This window comes from Natrix helvetica (genome assembly GCF_964273705.1).
Source record: "Natrix helvetica genome assembly, chromosome: 13".
Classification (NCBI taxonomy): Eukaryota; Metazoa; Chordata; class Lepidosauria; order Squamata; family Natricidae; genus Natrix; species Natrix helvetica.
The window spans coordinates 18243863-18263680 of NC_138557.1; the positions used below are offsets into that span (position 1 = coordinate 18243863).

The 19818-nt window shown below is 41.9% G+C and overlaps 1 protein-coding gene across 1 annotated transcript in view; it reads right to left on the minus strand.

Annotated features, from left to right (window-relative positions):
* Nucleotides 1-213: 213 nt before the first annotated feature.
* The window catches only part of LOC309398683 (testis-expressed protein 2-like), a 46870-nt gene continuing 27265 nt past the window's right edge, over nucleotides 214-19818 (minus strand). Inside the window, exons 11-15 of the mRNA XM_081965796.1 lie at nucleotides 16645-16777; nucleotides 12275-12412; nucleotides 4349-4561; nucleotides 3285-3405; nucleotides 214-2023 (exon numbers count right to left, since the gene is read on the minus strand). Coding sequence (XP_081821922.1) covers nucleotides 1898-2023; nucleotides 3285-3405; nucleotides 4349-4561; nucleotides 12275-12412; nucleotides 16645-16777 — 731 coding nt within the window. The 3' untranslated portion in view covers nucleotides 214-1897. The remainder of the gene's footprint in view (nucleotides 2024-3284; nucleotides 3406-4348; nucleotides 4562-12274; nucleotides 12413-16644; nucleotides 16778-19818) is intronic.

Consider the following 19818-nt stretch of genomic DNA (forward strand, 5'->3'; position numbering starts at 1 on the left):
CTGCTGCAACTGCTTTATGTCACTGCTAATGTCAACTAGTTAAAGCCTTTGAACAACAAAAGATGTTTTGAAATTTTATTTGTATGCCAATCTCTAGATCTCAAGTAAATAGTCTTTACCCATAAAACATGAGGATTTTTTTAAATTTTGGAAACAGCATGACCGTTAGGGTGAATTAGCTATGGCTTATTTAATCATTATTTGTTGACTAAATTCAAATCCATACATGCCGGAATGCTTTAATGTTTAATTTCTCTGTCACATGAGTAACGATAATTTATTGAATGTATACACTGCCAAACTCCCAGTGATTCTGGGCAGTTAGGAACAAGTGCAGCAGGAAAGGGGAAAAAACCCACTTCAAGGATTGTTTCGAGCCTTTATTTTCTTTCACCTTCCCTCCTGTTCTTGCAGCCATCAGAGGTACGTATTATCCCAGGTTGGCAAAACCCTTATAGACGTGTCCCATTCACTAATGTCAGCTTGTGCATTTCTATTGCTTTCTTGAAACATTGCATTGTGAAGAGGATAAGAGGATCTCATGGCTCCGTGGCCCTGTGCCTCTCCTGATCAGCTTCAAGTCTCCTGCAGTTTGCTGTGGGTGTACAGGTGAAACTCGAAAAATTAGAATATCGTGCAAAAGTTCATTTATTTCAGTAATGCAACTTAAAAGGTGAAACTAATATATGAGATAAGACTCATTACATGCAAAGCAAGATAGTTCAAGCCGTGATTTGTCATAATTGTGATGATTATGGTGTACAGCTCATGAAAACCCCAAATCCACCATCTCAGAAAATTAGAATATTACATGCAATCAATAAAACAAGGATTATACATAGAACAATATCGGACCTCTGAAAAGGACCTCACCTTTTAAGTTGCATTACTGAAATAAATGAACTTTTGCACGATATTCTAATTTTTCAAGTTTCACCTGTAGATAGGAAGACAATCCTGGAAGGCCCCCGGGAGGATGGGCATAAAGACAGGTAGAGGATTCTCCATGCACTCAGGTAGAAAAGCTTTCTGGTCACCTGGCAGCAGCAGTCAGTTCTTTGAGTTAATGCTCAGATAAGAGGTTCCCTGACAGCGTTCACCTTCTTCCTGGTCCCAAGAGTTTCTGAACTGAAGCACATTTTAAAACTCAGACTAGGTCGTGTTTCTTTTGAGACCTTTGGATCAAGACTGAGGAATGTTGGTGGCTCCCCTTCCCCGTATTCTTAGTCTTCAGCCTATAGTGGGGTCAGAGTAAGTTCAGAACCAAAGCTTCAGTACCCAGCTTTCAGGTTGTCAATAGCCAAGAAACGGAGAGGCTGTGAATAGTCCAGATTGTGTGGTAGGAAACATTATTTGTTCCTTTTTTTCCAAAACTGTCAGTCAAGCATCTTTCCTTCTTCAAGTCTGAAATGGAAATTGCTGAGCCGTTTTGAGTCTTGGAGTCCCCAACTCCAATTGGCTTCTATCTCCCTCACCCCCCACCGTCATTATCTCTTTTGCACTAGCTAAAGGGGTCTTTCACTCTTATTTCTTCCTTCACAAAGACCCTGTTCAATGTTATTTATGGTTCTGCCATTTAACGGATACTTAAAACTAAAGTTACTTGCAGAGATGCAACGTGGAGAGAATTCCAAGCAGCCAGGGGTCTTGGCATCTCTGCCGCCTTTTCTTTCTCGGCCACACATTTTGTGCTTGTCACCTACCTGGAGTATCTTCTTCTTCAACAAGCCATATCCAGACAAATCTCCTTCATCTGAACACAGTTCCAGAGAGAAGAGAGGCCAGCAGGGAGACGTGGAGGAGAACCTTTATTTTCAAGCACAGCTTCCCCTATGACCAGGTATCTGGTTAGCTCCCTCAAGAGACTAGAGCAGGTCAACCACCAGAGGACAGAACCTCACATGTTTTTGACACCCTCAGCTAGAAGTGCTTCCTCTGGTCCTTCTATGAGAGGCTGGGATTCCAAACCAGAATGCATCAGAGGTAAGATGATATCATCCATATTTGGCATCACTAAAACTTTCTGATGGGAAGAAGAAATGAAAAATTAAAATTAAATCTGCCTGGAGGTTTGCAAATCAAAGGCTTGATGAAGCATTGTAGCCTCCTACACTCTTACAGTGAGACTAAGGGTATGGCGGTGGAAGGGAAGCCAATGGTCAATGTGGTGGAACTGAACCTTTTAGAGAATGCACAACTACAGTTAACAGACAGCTCCTTGCTATTGCAGCAGGTTCCAGGCCACTCAACGGTAGAATGATTGGTGGCAGCTGTTTGGTTTATTCATTTAAATTATTTAATTCCCATCTTTCTATTCTTGTGTGTGCACAAGAGAGTTCACTTTAACTACTGCAAACAATAATTAAAAGGATCCAGATTAAGCAAAGGTTGCATACTTTGCAGGCAGAATGCATCCCTAGCTCAATTCAGAAGTAAACACTGCAACTTTCAATGTTAATTAATGCCTTCAATTAATGCTTTTCAATGTTAATAATTAACTAATACTAATTAAAGAGCTAATGGAAGTGTGTGTGGTAAGGAAACTTGAGACTGGAAAGCAAGTGAAGTTACAAGTAGGAAGATCAGGGAAAAGAGAGGAGCAAAACATGAACTAAGTCTGAACTGAAGAATCAGGTCATGCATTAAAGAAAAGGAGGGAAATGACTCTCTGCTTTTCCCAGGAATAACTGTTCCCAGGGGTCACATCTATCAACTTTTTAGCCACTTCCATTAACGATGTAGATACTGTACATCCACAACACCTACGTTTGGTTAGAATTATCTTCACTTGTTTTTTTGGTTTTGGGCAGGTTTAATATGTTGCAAATCAACCCATTGTGCAGTTTAACAAATTGGGTGGACTCAAGAAAATGGGTTAATTCAGAGCCACAATTATATATGTTGTATGTCACATATACATATATACAGTCACTGGGATTCAGTCATGCACTACCCAAAACCGCCCCTTGTTTGCTTTTTCCTTTCTGCAGCAATTAAAAAAAGATGGATAAGCCCCCCAGGGAGCTTTCTGTGTCATCTAAACCTCTTTTGCCAAGATGAACAGGAAGAGGGAGATGAGTCTTGCACTTTAAAAGCTTCCTGGGGAACAAGGTTTGGCCATCACACATTCAGTTGCTTTCAGCTTGATTCCTTGTCAAATGCAGGGGGCTCTCAAGACCTCTTAAGGCTGCAAGAACTGCCCAGGTTTCTTGCTAAGGGACCTGAACTGAGTTCATCTTAAGACCCCTCCCAATCCTTCATTGTGGACTACATCAACCAAGTACCTGGAATTCATGCTGGAGCTTCTTCTCAATCCACTCAGTGATGTGGGGGAAGGTCACCTCCCGTTCTCCTAGCTGTGGCCGTACCTTCATATCCAACTGCGGAGGGACCCGGAAGCTGTACCTGGGGCAGGGAAGCAAAAGTGATTTTACTTCTCCCTCTGAAGCATTCTCCCCCCTCCCTCTGTCTTTTCTGCTGGAAGTTGGATGTTTTCCAGTAGGCAGGAAGAACTTCATTCACCCTTCTTTGCTCGCCTAAAATGAGACTGCTTCTGGGGATCTTATCCCAACAAACTTGGATTAAAGGTTCTCTAGTTCTTAATGGGAGTTCAAAAGGCCAAAGTTATTTGTTTACAACTAGCACTCTGCCTCTTGTTACATTTCTGTCTTGCTTATGGTCCACATGTAGTTGAATTACAACTCTCTACATCTCTCAACACTGGCCTTGCTGATTAAGTTTCTAGGGGTTGTACCATATTTATAGAAAACACTGAATTAAAGATGATTATATTTTTCCTTTCCTGTATATAAATATATAAAATGGGTTATATTTGAGTAAACCCAGAGGATCTCTAAATCTTCAATCTTGACGTAGTTAACTAGTCTCTGAAATTCTCAAAAATGAAAATAACTTGAGGTTCAGACTGAGCACAATGAAGGGCCCCATCATTTCACATAGGCTGGAGGCTCCTGGAATCAAATTCTATTTTGTAAAAGAAAATGTAGATGGGGAAAAAATATAGTTGAATGTTGACAGCAACTGTTGCTTCGCCTTTGCTTAATCCATATGTAGATACCAGGGTCATGCTCTAGAATTCCAGAACTCGGGAGAATTTACAAGAAGGGCTGCCAGGACCATCTCAACCATTTATGAACTTTCCTTCTGCCTGCTGCTGTCCTGGCTACTGCCAGGGATATGGTGATGGGGCAGTTTACTAAAAAGTCTCCCATTCTGCTTCCAAGTCCATGATGCCTCTCTAGGATAATGTTCAAATCTCATGCAGCCTCATCTTTGTTAGACCCAACTAGAAGGTCTGTTCCCCTCCTTCTGCTCCCTGGGCACCTACCAGATTCGATCTGTTGGAGGTGGAGGGATGTTCACAGCCAATGTGCCTGTCAGATCTTGGACCTCCACAGTCAAAAGCAGTGGAGTGTTGGAAACCTCTTCCATCTTCTTCTTAATGTATTCATTTTCAGTGGCCTTCTGGAAATATTTGGACTTGGCAATTTTGTCCACAAAACGCAAAATCTTCCGACTGGTGCTACCACCACTGATGTAGCTAAGAGAAAAGTGGAATCAGATCACCTTTGGCTACTCAAAGATCAGGGATTAGAAATTAATACAACCAAATGGAGATATGTTCCTTCGTTCAATCTCTATGATGAACCACTCTCCAGGCTTCACTGTGTGACATGACAAAGGTGAGTTGAGTCCCAGTCTAGTTTAGGGACATAAAATTGCATAAACCCTGCTGAGTTTAAGAATGTGCTGCAACTACATTCCCTGAATTTAAGCCAAAGGCAACTGGACTGGTGGTAAAGACAAATCAGAATGTTCCCAAAAGCAAGTACCAATGCAGGTTGGTACCGTATGGCTGGAGGACATGTAGAAACAGGCACATTAGCTTTGGCACCCACAAAGTGGCATTTTGACAAAAAAAAGAACTATGGATCTTGAGTCAATCACATTGAGGATCTGGCAACTGAGGCAGATCATTGGAGATCCACCTGCTATACTCACAACCATTTCATGGCTTCCTTGCAAAAATTCTGCCAAGAACGAATGCCTGAGAATTTCCAATTACAAGATCTTTAACCTGTTGCAGGTAGAACTACTGTTCCCTGTGGAGAATAAATTATTGTGACTGGTGGATGAGGTTTGTTTTATTGTTTGTTTGTCTTATTGGATTTATATGCCTCCCTTCTCCCAAAGGACTCAGGGCGGCGTACAGCATTAAAAAACACATATTACAAAACTTAAAAGAAAATTAGAAACAATCCAAGAAACAAACGGAATTACTATAACATTTTAAAAATTGGATAAAATTAACAGGCCAGGCCGGCTTGCTGGAAAAGCCAACTTTTTAGGGCGCGTCGGAAGGACCGGAGGTCGGGGATTATGCGAAGCTCCGGGGGCAGCTCATTCCAGAGGGAAGGCGCTCCCACAGAGAAGGCTCTCCTCCTGGGGGTCACCAGCCGACACTGTCTGGCCAACGGCACCCTGAGGAGGCCAACTCTGTGGGATCGTACTGGACGGTGAGAGGCTACTGGTGGCAGTAGGTGGTCTCGCAGGTACCCTGGGCCTAAGCCATGGAGTGCTTTAAAGGTCATAATTAGTACCGTGAATCGCAACCGGAAAACAACCAATCTGGGTCAGTCTCTGGGACCACAGATTTTTATATATATATAAAAGAATTTTTAATTTTTGAATAAACACAGACAAACAAAACACAAAAAATACCACAAAACCATCTTCCATTACAAATTGTAGAAAATGTGTCAATTGGTTACAAAAAACTTTCGTGCATCCCTTCCACAGTCATCACCTACAATTCATATGAAGTTATATATTTTAAATCAAATATATTTATATATATATTACTATCATCATACCTCAATCTTCATTTGACTATAATTGCTTCTACGTCCTTTTAAATAAAATATTCCAAAATTTAAAGAAAAACCACATAATGGCATTCGGTTAACTATTTCCATTATCATCTGGTAACATTACATCTTTATGACATGTTCGAAATAAAAAATTGATTATATTTAATAACAAAGTTTCTAGACCTCCTTTCTTAATCACTGTTTACAATTTATATCCAATTTCCTTTTATCAAACCAGTACATATATATATACATTATTTTTAACTAAATTTGACTTAATTTTTTATTATAAGCTTTCATACATAACAGAATTTCTAAACTTCCTTTCATAGTCACCATTTGCAATTTATATCAAATTTCCTCTTATCAAACCAATACATATGTCTACATTGTTATCATGATCAATTATTTATCTAACCATATCTATTATCATTTCATTTTTTACATAATGCTCTAAATTTAACTAAATTTGACTATTTTTTTATTATAAGCTTTCATATATCAACCTGTGTCTTTCCAGTAATAGTCTTTTGTCTTTTGCCATTTGTGGGATTAGTCTTCTGGTTGTTTCCTTAATATAATTTGTATTGACTTATCTTCGCAACTTGTTGCTTGTTTCATATCTTATATAATCTCGAAACCCTCCATCTGCTTCTTTAATCAGCTTATCTTTGGTTATCAATAATGCTTCTGACAAAATTTCTCTCCTTAGATCCATCAATTCTTCTCTTTTCTTCTTCTTCTATACCTTGAAATCTGGGGCAGAGCTCTTGTCCATCTATCTCCCCTTTCCATATTCCACTCTTTCTATTTCCAACCACGCTCAGTTAATGTTGGTATCAACAATTATCTTGTCTCTTTGTTCATTTTTGTTCATTTTTCCCTTCAGTTTTTAGGACTTTAACATCCACTTTTTCCATTTGATGAACATCTTCAATTTTTCCATCACATTTTACTGTTTTACAATCTATGTTTTCCAATCTCTTCTCACTTTTATCTGTTACTTCTAATAATTTTTGAATTTCAAACATAATCTTTTGCAATGTTAAGATTTCTTTTTGATGTTGTGCCATTCTTCCACTGGTAAACACTGCTACTCTAGCATTCAAAACTTTTTATTAGATTTGACACATTTATAATCTTTCAAAACAAGGCTTTGTTTTCACTTCTCTCCAGCTGCCAATGAAGCTCCCAAAGAGCACCTGTATAAACAACCCATTCTCTTCTCCTTATCAAATGATCAAAGTGAAAAAAGAAAGGGCAATGTTTCCAGGACTCAAGCCTCCACCCTCCAAGTGGCAGTGTTACTTCCTTTCCCTCTGATATTACAATCCTCTTTGTATTCCTTTTATATCTTCTTTATATTCCAGGCTTAAAAGAAACAAAATTCTTAAGCGAAGCAAAATAGAAAAAAAAAAACCCATCCAAACTAGTATTATAAAAAAAAAAGAAAAAGATTTTAATCCATAGGTAAAAAAAGAAGTAGAAGAAGAAAAACTAATCTGTTCACTTTAAAAAATAGGAAATATTTGCAAAAATTCCATAAAAGAAAATTTTAAAAAAGATAACACACTGTACAATGTATCTTAATTTCGCTGCTTATTTTCTTCTGTTTTCAAATTTAATTTAACTTTAAATTTTTTTTTTGGCAGTCTCTTTTATAACAATAAGATTTCCTCACCAGATGGACACACTTTCTCTTTCCGCTTTCCTCCCGTTCCGGAGCTGCCCCAACTTCAGCAGCTTTTGGCTGCGCTTCTGTCGCCAGGAAGAAGAGATTCTCTTGGATCAATCAGGGATTTGCGGTGTCCCTGAGATCAGCAAGACATACTCTTCCCTGTCACCGTCTCTTCAGGACGGTTCAGGTCCAAAAGGACCGTCCAGCAGCAAAAGTATCGGCTGCGATCTCGGAGCTCTGAGATCGCATGTTGTGTCGTTGCAATGTCAGCTCCTGTGGGACCAGAGTTTTTGTCTTCCGAGCGTTCAGAGGGAGTTAAGAACGATTAGAACAACTAAATCTATAAACCAATGACATGGAGGAAGAAATAAAAATAATCTCCATTAATATAAATGGATTAAATTTGGAAACAAAAGGAAGAACTTTCAATAAATTAGAGAAATTGAAATTGGACATTATATGCTTACAGGAAGTACAAATTAGAAAGCAACACAGAAAATTTTTGGAACAGGCAAAACTTGGTAATTTATATAAAGTATCGACTGTGATCTCCGAGCTCCGAGATCGCACGTCGTGTTGTTGCGACGTCAGCTCCTGTGGGACCAGAGTTTTTGTCTTCCGAGCGTTCAGACTTGTGCTGGAGCCCATCTTCATGGAGCTTCTCTCTAGCTCCAGCATGAGTCCCAATGCTCGGAAGACAAAACCTCTGGTCCCAGAGACTCACCCAGATTGGATCCTGTCTTTTAATCATTCCACTATACCAGTGTCGGCGAACCTTTTTGGCACTGAGTGCCTAAATGGGAGTGCATGCGGGGGAACGCTGAAATCCAGAAGAGCAGCTCCTTGATGTGCACGCGTGGGAGTACTGACACCAGAAGAGCAGTTCCCCAGTGTGCATACGCATGCCAGGAAGCTGAGCTTCAGGTTTCCATGTGCTTATGTGTGCTGGTCACCTGGTCCTCCATTTTCTGGCATGCATACGTGCATAAAGACCAGCTGGACAGTGCACATGCACACACCAAAAACTGGAAGCACATGTGTACCAGGGAGCTGCTCTTCCAGTTTCTGGCGCTCTTGCATGTGCAAGATCAGCTGGCCAGCATGCATGTGCATGCCGGGACCCAGAAGAGCAACAGGCAACAGCTGGCATGCCTGAAGAGTTGGCTCTGCATGCCACTTCCAGCACACGTGCCATAGGTTCACCATCACGGCACTATACCCTGCATGCTCCTCTAAGTGAAATATCTTCCCCTAAAATGCTTGCTTTTGCCCTTGGACCCAAAGCGAGAAAGGTGGCATGAGCTATCACAGCTAGAAGGCTAGACAAAGCACAGGAATCAATGTGGACAGTGCATGGGTGAGATAATAAGAGTGCTTGAAAGTGCAACATTCCTGTAAACTAACTTTTAAACTGGTTAAAGCTTTTAAAAGAGAAAGTGGCAGAAGAAAGCGGGGGAGCGGACGTTACAAAGCTCTCCCTCCCTCGGGTCAGCAGCAAACGGATGGAGCCATTAGATAGAAGGAAGGAAGTGATAGATCTTGAGAACCGCTTAAGGATGTTAGAAAGCGAATTGGAAGCCATTGGGGTTTAACTTTCACTCTATGCCTAGGATTTTCTTGATAAATTGGTGACTTTTGATAAGGTGACCAACTTTTTTACAATGAAAAGTTTAATTTAAATGAGTACTTTTCCATTGAATTAATATTTTTGTCAATGTATCATCTTCTAACAATATATTGGAAATATCTGAACAAGAAATATCTTTCATATTGAATTTTACGGCAAGTGCTGCAGCTAGAATATCAACATTCAATCTCGATTTCTCACTTGTCGAAAAATCATTGGCAATTGAAAAAAACTCTTTCAACTGCTGCATTAGTTCCAGGGCAGCACAACGTAAATTGAACAAGTATAAATAAATGTTCACATGGAATATGTTCATTTTTGAAATGGCTGAAAATATCCACCCATCTTTTATCAATTTCAACATGTTGATTTTCCCATTGTATTAATTTTTCAGATTTTAAATATACATTCAGTCTTCTAATTTCTTCAAAGAGACTATTGTCGTCTATTTTAATGTCTAGAATTTCTTTAGATAAAAATTCAACACAAGATTCAATATCTGTTCAATATACTTGCGATGAAATAAAAAAAAACACCATTAAAAACTGTTTAATAAAATACGTCACATAACGCGCAACAGATTAGTCTTCAAATATCGAAAAGGAGGACATATAGGAGGACACTTTTCGAGGGAGGACAGAACTTACAAAAGAAGGACTGTCCTCCCTAAAGGAGGACGGTTGGTCACCTTATCTATATGAAGATATTGTGGAATAGACAACATCACCACCAGATGGATTTGTAGCTGGCTGACAAACCACACTCAAAGAGTAGTCCTTAATGGTGCTACATCCACATAGAGAGAAGTAGTAGTGGGGTATCACAAGGCTCTGTCTTAGGCCCAGTACTCTTCAATATCTTCATAAATGACTTAGATGAGGAAATAGAATGGGAACTCATCAAATTTGCAGGCACTGAACTGGCAGGAATAGCCAACACTCCAGAAGACAAGCTCAGGATCCAAAAAGATATTGGCAAAGTTGAACAATGGGTCTTATCCACCAAAATAAATTTCAATGTGGAGAAAATCAAAGTTTTGCATTTAAGGCAGGAAAAATCAAAGTTATAAGTACAGATTAGGTGAGACCTGGCTCAAAAACAGTAACTTGAAGTCCTATTGGATGATCACTTGAATATGAGCCAGCAGTGTGCAGTAGTGGCCAAAAAAGTTAATACAATCCTGGCATAAAATCAAGATCTAGGGAAATATTAGTATGAGTTTATAAAACCCTAGTAAGACCACACCTGGAATACTGCAACCAATTTTGATCACCATACTACAAAAAAGATGTTGAGACCTTGGAAAAAGTTAAGAAAAGAGCAACTAAGATGATCAAAGGTCTGGAGACTGAACTATACGACGAATGGCTGCAGGATTTGGGTTGGCTAGTCTAAAGAAAAGAAGAATTAGGGGCGACTTGATAGCAGTCTTCCAGTATTTGAGTGGCTGCCACAAAGACGAGGAGGTCAAATTATTCTACAAAGCACCTGAAGGCAGGACAAGAAACAATGGTTGGAAACTAACCAAAGAGAGAAGCAACCTGGAATTAAGGAGAAACTTCCTAACAGTGAGGACAATTAACCAGTGCAATCAGAAATTGTGGGCGCTTCATCACTGGAAGTTTTAAAGTTTTAAAGAAGAGACTAAACAGTCACTTATCTGAAATGGTATAGATTCTCCTGCTTGAGCAGGGGGCTGGACTAGAAGACCTCCAAAGTCCCTTCCAGCTCTATTATATTCTAAATTCTATTCTAAAATTCTATTTTAGGAAGACGGAATGTTGTCAGGAGGATGAATGGGGTTTTGGTCCTCAATGGATGCAGTACTCAACACATGAGGTGTGTCTTTATTGAGTCTGCCTTTAAGTACAGGCTGTTAAATCTAGGCTGCCTCATCTCCATGGTTCTAACTTTGCCCATTCTAATAGGCAGGATATGTTTCTAAGCTCATTCAGAGCCAGTGTCATCGGCTACATCCTGATTTCTCCTGTATTCCTTTCTGTGGACTCCACAGCAGAATTGAGAGTGATCAACTACCCTTTGTTGTGATCCTTTTGGCTTATAAATATTAGGTTTCATCCAAATTTTCATCTTGGTAGCATCACTATAAAATATATCTACACTTCATGAGCAAAACCAGTGTTTCACCAAGAAGGATTTCACCATCCCTTCGCCTGCAGGTCCTCCGCATATCTCAAAGGGAGACTTTGTAAGCTCTAACAATTTCTCGGTGGTTGGTCAAGAGGGGAACATTATCTATTATGTCCCCCACTACTCCATTTACAATGAGTTCAGGACCAAATTATTAATGGTAAGTGAACTTAAGGGCCTCAATAAACTGAACTCTCTTCTTACAAATGCATTCCCAACTGTCATCAACCAAGTTGCTATTTTTGTTCTGTTGTCATTGAAATTTAGAAAGAAATACTTAAATTCTTAGTTGTAGCCATGGTTTTCTTTTATTGCAACCCTTTGCATCTAATACTCTTTTTCTCACTTTGTTTATAATTTTATTGTTATTTGATTACATTTTCTGGCACTATGCTATATATTTGCTTGTTTGTTCATCCTGCCTTTATTGTTTTTATAAATAACTCAAGGTGGCAACCATTTCTAATAATCCTTCCTCTTCCTTCTTTCCCCACAACAATCCTGTGAAGTAGGTTGGGTTGAGAGATTGACTGGCCCATGGTCACCCAGCACGCTTTCATGCCTAAAATGGGACTAGAACTCACAGTCTCCTAGTTTCTACTCTGGTGTCTTAGACACTACAGCAAACTGGCTCCATGATCTGTGGTTATAGCAGAGCATTTACTTACTCAATGCCTCTCAATATTCCCCAAACATCCCTCTGCTCACACCCAAAGCAGCCCAATTGATTTGTCTCTAAGACAATGCTTAAGTGGGAAAGGACTGGCTTGAGAAGGAAAATGCTATTCTAACCTCAGTACAACGAAGGAGGGCTTTCGTTCTTCCCCTCCTCAGCTGGAAACAATGTCCACCTTTTGGGACCAGCTCATGACTGGGGAAAGCTAAATGTGAAAGTGGGGACAGAGCCATGATCACCCAGGGGGTTACCCTTCAACTCCAGGAGGGATTTTCCTTTCTCCGGGGATCCCCGAGAGCTCCACAATGGGCATGTCTTCCTCCTCAGAAGAACCGGCACTGGAGGACTCCGCATCACTCTCAGCCAACAGGTCGACACGGGGTTTCATGCTGCAAGGAGAAGGAGACCAGGGTGAGAAGCTGGCAACCTTTGCAAGATTTGTCCTTGGCAGTGCCATGGGGGTCAGGCTTACGGTCTGCACTACGGTTTTAATCCCCTTTCCTGAGATTAAGAAGTGAATCCCAAGGACAGTAACCTACATATAGATGAGAATAAAAAGGATTTGTTAACAGGGGGAGGAAATGGCTGGAGAATAGATAAAGTAAAGGTAACGTAAAGGTTCCCTTCGCACATATGTGCTAGTCGTTCCCGACTCCAGGGGTCGGTGTCCATCTCCGTTTCAAAGCCGAAGAGCCAGTGCTGTCCAAAGACGTCTCTGTGGTCATGTGGCCGGGATGACTCAATGCTTAAGGCGCCAGAGAGCTGTTTCCTTCCCACCAAAGAAGGGTGATTCTCTTCAACTGATGGTAATCCTTCCAACATAGAGTCTCACTGCAACTTCTTTTGCAAGCTCTACTGAGAGGAAAGAGTGCTCCAAGTAACTGAATAACTTCCAATTTAGAATCAACTTATTCTCAATACACTAAGTCAGAAACTTCCTCCTTTTCTTGATGTTGTCTTACCTTAGAGGAAAAAATAATGGAGGAATTTTCAAAACAATGAGGTAAATGAAACAAATAGCAGAAGATGGTCTCATCAAAACTAGAAAAAGACAGAATGGACTAAAGCCTTAAGGGTATAAAGAGAAAGAATGAAGAGGAAAAAAGACAATTCTGACATTTATCATCAGCTTTCTAACTTATTTACTTTTACTTTTGGGTTGTAAGTAAAAAATGGTGATTCCAGAAATAAAGGAAGAAGAGATTCATTAGAGCAATTGCCAGAAAATGAAATTACTCTAGAAAAATTGCAAGGATTGTTTGAGAAAGCAGGTACTTGACTTGGTAAAATGTGTTAAAAGCCAGTCAGTTGTATTTGAAAAGAGAATGGAAAAAAAACTGTGTGCCATGCACCACTTTCCTCCCAGTGCTGACAAGATGCGGCTGGCCTGGCCCTGCGCGAGGCAACTGGTGCTGGTGCCAGGCCTTCTTCCGAGGCCGCTTGCACTGTTCTTGGGATGCTTCAGAAGGCTGTTTGGAGAACAACAGGAATTATTTGGTGTACGCCTCAGCAGCCTCTGGATGAAGGTTCACAAAGGGCGAGTCCAGGCGCCTTGTCAGCAGGAGGAGGAAAATGGCAAAGGGCCTTGGCATGGGAGAGCCAGTGGAGCACAGGGCAGCTGGGGTTTTGCAATGTGACAGCTGTTTTGCACATGCAGTTGGATGGCAGCTTCATGCCATACTGCTGGGCACATGTGCGCTGCAGTGTTGCGTGGTAGCTTTGTGCTGAGGCTTCTGTGGCAGGTGGGGTGCTGGCTTTGCACCAAATTGCATGCTGCTCAGGGGCTCCACTGTGCCAAGAAGCCCCTGAGAGTGGCAAGCAGCCTCAGAGCCGCCCAGTTCTGAGAGTGCTTGTTGCCCTGGAAGGAAGGGTGTAGGGCTGCCAAAGCGGGGAGGAGATAGGCATGGTGGGGGGATTGAAGAACAGACAGTCCCTTTCCTTATAGATACTCCAGATTCGGAGCTGGGAGGGACCAAGCTCAAAATGGCTTGGATTGGGGTGGAGACCTGCAATTATCGGTTAACAATGTCAACGGGAAGCCATTGCTAAGCGATGTGATCACATGATATCTCACATCACTTAAGTGACAGAAATTCCAGGCTCAATACGTTAAGGTGAATATAGATTTTAAGAATCATTGTACAGGTAGTCCTTGACTTACAACAATTCATTTAGTGACTCTTCAAAGTTACATTGGCACTGAAAAAAGTGACATGACCATTTTTCACGTGGTCACATGATCAAAATCCAGATGCTTGGCAACTGACTCATATTTATGATGGTTATAGTGTCCTGGGATAACGTAGAAGTAGAAGACTATATGATAAAATCGGCTAAGTACTGGCATACTGATGGAACAAAGGGAAAATATGGAATGCTCTACCTCAGTGATGGCGAACCCAACCATTTGTCAGGGCACGCGAGGCACTGCCCTTAGTTCACCCTTTTTTAAAGCCATTTTTCACCCTCCCCAGGCTCCAGAGGCTTTATAGGAGCCTGGGGAGGGCGAAAAGAGCCCCCACCACCCTCCCCGGAGGCCCTCCAGAGGCTTTATGAGCTTCCTTGAAGCCTCCGGAGCGCAAAAAACTGGCCCTACGGGCAAACCGGAAGTTCGAGGGCGCACTTCCGGTTTGCTCGGAGGGTCGTTTTGAGCGCTCCGAAGGCTTCAGGGAAGCCTCCTGAAGGTCCTTGAAGCCTCCGGAGGGCTTCCCGGGGGGGCAGGGGAGGCTGTTTTTGCCCTCACCATGCTCCTATAAAGCCTCTGGAGCCTGGGGAGGGCGAAAAAAGCATGCAAAAATGTGGGGGTCACGCCTGTAGTGCGTGCATGCCAGTGATGGGTTTCAAAATTTTTTAGAACCTCTTCTGTAGGTGTGGCCTGCTTTGTAGGAGTGGCTTGCCAGCCATGTGACTGGGTGGGAGTGGCTTGCCAGCCATGTGACTGGGTGGGAGTGGCTTGCCAGCCATGTGACTGGGTGGGCGTAGAATGTGGTGAAACTCACTTAACAATGCTCTTGCTTAGCAACCAAAATGTTGGCTCAGAAACTCTGGCATTTGAAACACGCAAGTCTTAAAACTGTCAAGTTACAAGACCCTTGCACCCCTAACCCTTTGGGAAATAAAAACCCCAGGGGTGTTCAAACTTGACAGCTTTAAGACTTGTGGATTCAACTCCCAGAATTCCTCCTCTCGCTCTTCATCTTGATGATGTGCGGACAGGCGGGGGGAGGGAGTTGGAACCGGTTCTAAATGGCACTGTAGATTTGTGGAACCTCTTCTATAGAAGAGGTTAGAACTGGCAGGAACCCACCCCTGGCGCATGCACACTGGGAGTGTCATGCATTGCATTATGGGTGTGGTACGCCTGCACACGACCCCCCTGCGCTCCCCCCACTTATGGCACGCGAGCCAAAAAAGGTTCGCCATCGCTGGTCTACCTGATTCATTTGTTTCAGCTACAAATTTTCAGTTTAAGTCACAAATTGACTTCCGTGGACCTTACATCATACTTAAGTGGTTAGTAGAGGGGATATGCATAAGTGCACTAACGTGCCTATTGTCCCTGTCACTATTTTTATTCTTTTATTCTTGTTCTCGTTTTTGTTTTACAAATTCTAATAAACAAATAAATACAAATAATAAATGTTATTACAAAGTTTGAAAATTACATTATATTTTAACTTAAAAGAGAATCTTTGTAAAATGATGTACTATTGGTATATGACCAGAAAATTGTTTAGAACATACAAAGATACTTCAATTTATGCTGGAAATGTGGAAAGCATCATGAATGGTCATTTTACATGGTGTACTTATAAAAAAGCCAGAAATGTCTGGGTTCAAATACATATGATGATGCAAAGAATTTTAAAGATCAAAATTCAACTGAAATCAGAATTGTTCTTGCTGGAATTAATAGGCAATCAATTAGAAAAGAGTCACGGAGGAATATTTTTACATATGATTTCTTCTGCAAGACAATATGTACAAAAATGGAAAGATTCCAAAATACCCACAACGGAGTTCAGTGAAGATAAAAGAAATAGTAGAGATAGAAAAATTTACTTATTTGATAGGCAAAAGATCAACAATTACTGTGACTGGAAATGCCTTGTGGACTTTTTGCTAAAAAAAGAGAAAAATGGACTTGTGATCCAGGGGTAGATTAGAAAGGGGAGCTTATGGAAAGAAGGAAATTATGCTGCAACTTCAGATAGAGAAGATAACATATAAGTGCATTTATAACCACTGTCAAAAAGATCAAAGCTGCCTTTTTATAAGTTGCTCTAATGTAATCTAATATTTTTTCTTCTTTTTTCTTTTTCCATTTTTTCTTATTCACTATTATCACCTTATTTTATTTTATTTTTTCTAATATTTGCATTGTTTTTATTTTGTTAAAAATTCTTCAATAAAAATTATATTTAAAAATAAAAAAAATGAAACAAATTTTCTCTTATAGCTGGTTGTTCCAGGAAAGAATGCGAAGACAGGTAGTACCATAAAGGTCCCAGGGCAATTGACAGTATAACTCTTTCTGTATTCTAGGGAGTTTCTTAAAGGAGGATGGGATCTGTTCTGGGAGATCAGCTGGCAGCTTTAAAAAGGGCCCAAGACATCTCACCCTTTTCTGTCCATATCTGCTTTCCTGTTTTCCTCCTCCAGGTCTTCTTTGCCTAGTTTATACAAGTTCATCTTGGTCTCCAGGGTCACCTTCAGGCTTCCTTGATAAGTCACTTCCATATCCACCCAAAGGCCTGCAGAGCCGAAAAGAAGGCCAGTTACAGGTTATGGTTTGGCTTCTGGGATTTGATCTGGTGCCAGCTGGGCTGGATTATATCCAAAATGCATATGGTTTATTATAAAACAGCGTTTCTTAAACCTTTTCTTTCTCAGGACCCCTTCCCACATTTAAAAATTATGGAGAACCCCAAAAGACCTTTTGTTTGTGTGGGTTATATTTATCAATATTTACTATCTTAAAAATTAAAATTGGCACATTCTTTGCTGCTACCACTTTTCACAATTGTTTGATGACATTTTAATATTGTATTATTTTTCAACATGGGCTGACAAATAGTTTTGGCTTTATGGGCACCTGAGAGGCCCACACTTTAAGAAACACTGTTCTAGAAAAATGGCTGGTGGAAGAAGGAGAACCATTCCTGTCTGATGAACGACTTCAAGAATAGATCAGGGATTATGGCTCTATTCTGAACACAGACAATCCCTACTGCAGTTCCGTCCTCCCTTCACTGGTTGAACACCTAAGGTCAGGAAGGGCTGACACCTTTCCTGCCTCCAAAGCAGGTGGCTGATTTCACATAGCACTTTAGACCCTATGCTTGCTCTACTACTTTAACTCTGCCATTGCTATTCGTAACCATGACTCAGTATACTATAGCTTTATTCCTTAAATTATGGCTAAATAAACCACGGCTTACAATAATGTGTAAACCCACCTAATGGTAGGCTAAGTGAAACATTGCCCTGGTTCATGTTTCATATTTTGTTTTGGTATAGTCCTTAATATATGGACAGAGGCATTCACATGGAGCATGTGACATCATGAGCATCACGATATTCTTGGAGAAATTATTCAGACTGACATCATGCTATACGGATGGTATCATTCTGGCTTTGACGCCTGTGTGCATAGAGGCAAGCATCATTTGTTTGGAGGCAAGCCATCCTCCCACAGGACCAGTTGCTCCAGATCCTGAAGAGGCTGCTTTTCCTGAAGGAATATGGCATATCCGGGCTGGTCCTTTGTTTTGTCAATTGGATTTCTTCTTTCAGTTATCGATGTTTCCCATCCACACCATGTCCCACTATTTCCAGCCATGCAAATATGGAACAGACAACTTGCAAAAACAAAGCTCCCTTCCAGAGGTGTCTGTAGGAAGCACCCAGGCCAGGCTGCTCCGCTTCCAGACATTCCTGTTAGACATTGAGACTGGAGCACAATCCAGCCACGGAGCACTGGGACTCCAACATGACCAGGTTCGAGTGTTTCATGGAGGCCAACGACCTTCTCAGTCTATCAGACAACAGGAAGAGGGCTCTCTTCCTGAGCTGCTGAGGACCCGAGCACTGTCCGAACCAACTCTGGTCCAGGCGGTCACCTGATCCACGAAAGAAAGAATATGCTCAAGATGCACTAGGCGTCCAAGTTTATGTGGTGGGACAAATTCAATTTATGCAACCAAAAAGAATGGGAGACCATCAACCAGCAATGTTCCCTCTAATTTTTTTTCAATGTGAGCAGAAAAGTATAGTGTTTGAGCGGCACATTTTCATGCCTGAGCACCTGAATTTTTTTCACAGATGTCACCTAAGAGAACAACGAAATCAGTATTATTTGAAACTCAAAGTTATGTTTCTTCAAGGTACCCGCTTAATTCAAAGTGTTATATAATATCAGTATCACTTAACAACGCTCCTGCTTAGCAACCAAAACCAGAATTCCTCCTCCAGTCCTGTTGGCTCAGAAACTCTGGCATTTGAAGCACACAAGTCTTAAAGCTGTCAAGTTACAAGACCCTTGTACCCCTAATCCTTTAGGGAAAAAAAACCCAGGGCTGTTCAAACTTGACAGCTTTAAGACTTGTGGACTTCAACTCCCAGAATTCCTCCTCCAGTCATGTTTGAGTTTGAGCTTTATTTGATTTATAGACCGCCCCCTCTCCCCGAAGGGACTCTGGCATTGAAGCATGCAAGTCTTAATGCTGTCAAGTTACAAGATCCTTGCACCCCTAATCCTTTAGGGGAACAAAACCCAGGGGTCTTCAAACCTGACAGCTTTTAAGACGTGTGGACTTCAATTCCCAGAATTCCTCCTCCAGTCCTGTTGGCTCAGGAACTCTGGCATTTGAAGCATGCAAGTCTTAAAGCTGTCAAGTTACAAGACCCTTCCACCCCTAGAAAAAAAACGCAGAGGTCTTCAAACCTGACAGCTTTAAGACTTGTGGACTTCAACTCCAGAATTCCTCCACCAGTCATGTTGCAGCGACGTCATCTGCGTGGATCTGCTTCATCTTTGGTTTCTTCATCGTGGGCAGGGCTGCTGCTGAAGATGCCGACGAGCTGCTACCTCCTCCTCCTCCAACAGCACCACCAATTTGCACCTGAGCTCAGCACCGCATTATTCCTGCCCCCTCCTCCTCCTCCGTGCTTTTGAGGAGCCATGAGGCTTTTTTCCCCCCTGCTCCCACCCACCCCCACCTTCCTACTGGCTCCCGCAGCCTCATGGCTCCTCAAAAGCACGGGGGAGGAGGTGGGGGCAGGGGTAACATGGCGCTGAGCTCAGGTGCTCCGAGTGGAGGGGAGGCGGTGCTGCCATGCACGGGGATGCCGGCTGGAGCTTTGCTGGCTTCAAGTCAGCCACAGCGCCGGGCGCCAAATCCGGCAGTGCTGTTAGAGGAGGAGGAGGTGGTGGCTGGCAGCAGATATTCCGGTGGCGGTGGGGGCTTTGGGGCTTCACAACTACCCTCAGTCGCCCTGTGCTCATCAAAGCAAGTCCGGGGAAGTCCTTTGCGGGCAGCCCGTTCTAGCTGCCTACAAAGGACCTTCCCAGCTTCCGGAGCCTGTGGCAATAGAAATCACTGCACAGCAGTTGAAATGAAGAACTATTCAGCTTTTTAAAAAGATTTTTACTTTTGGAGCATTTTGGAGGCGCGGCTGGAGGGAGGGGGGTTTCCCCCCCCCCCTTGGACAAGCGGCGAGGAACAATTCTGCTCTCAGCCCCCGGGGAAGGAGGAGGGGGGAGAGCCAACGAATGAAGCCTCACCCAGGCTGA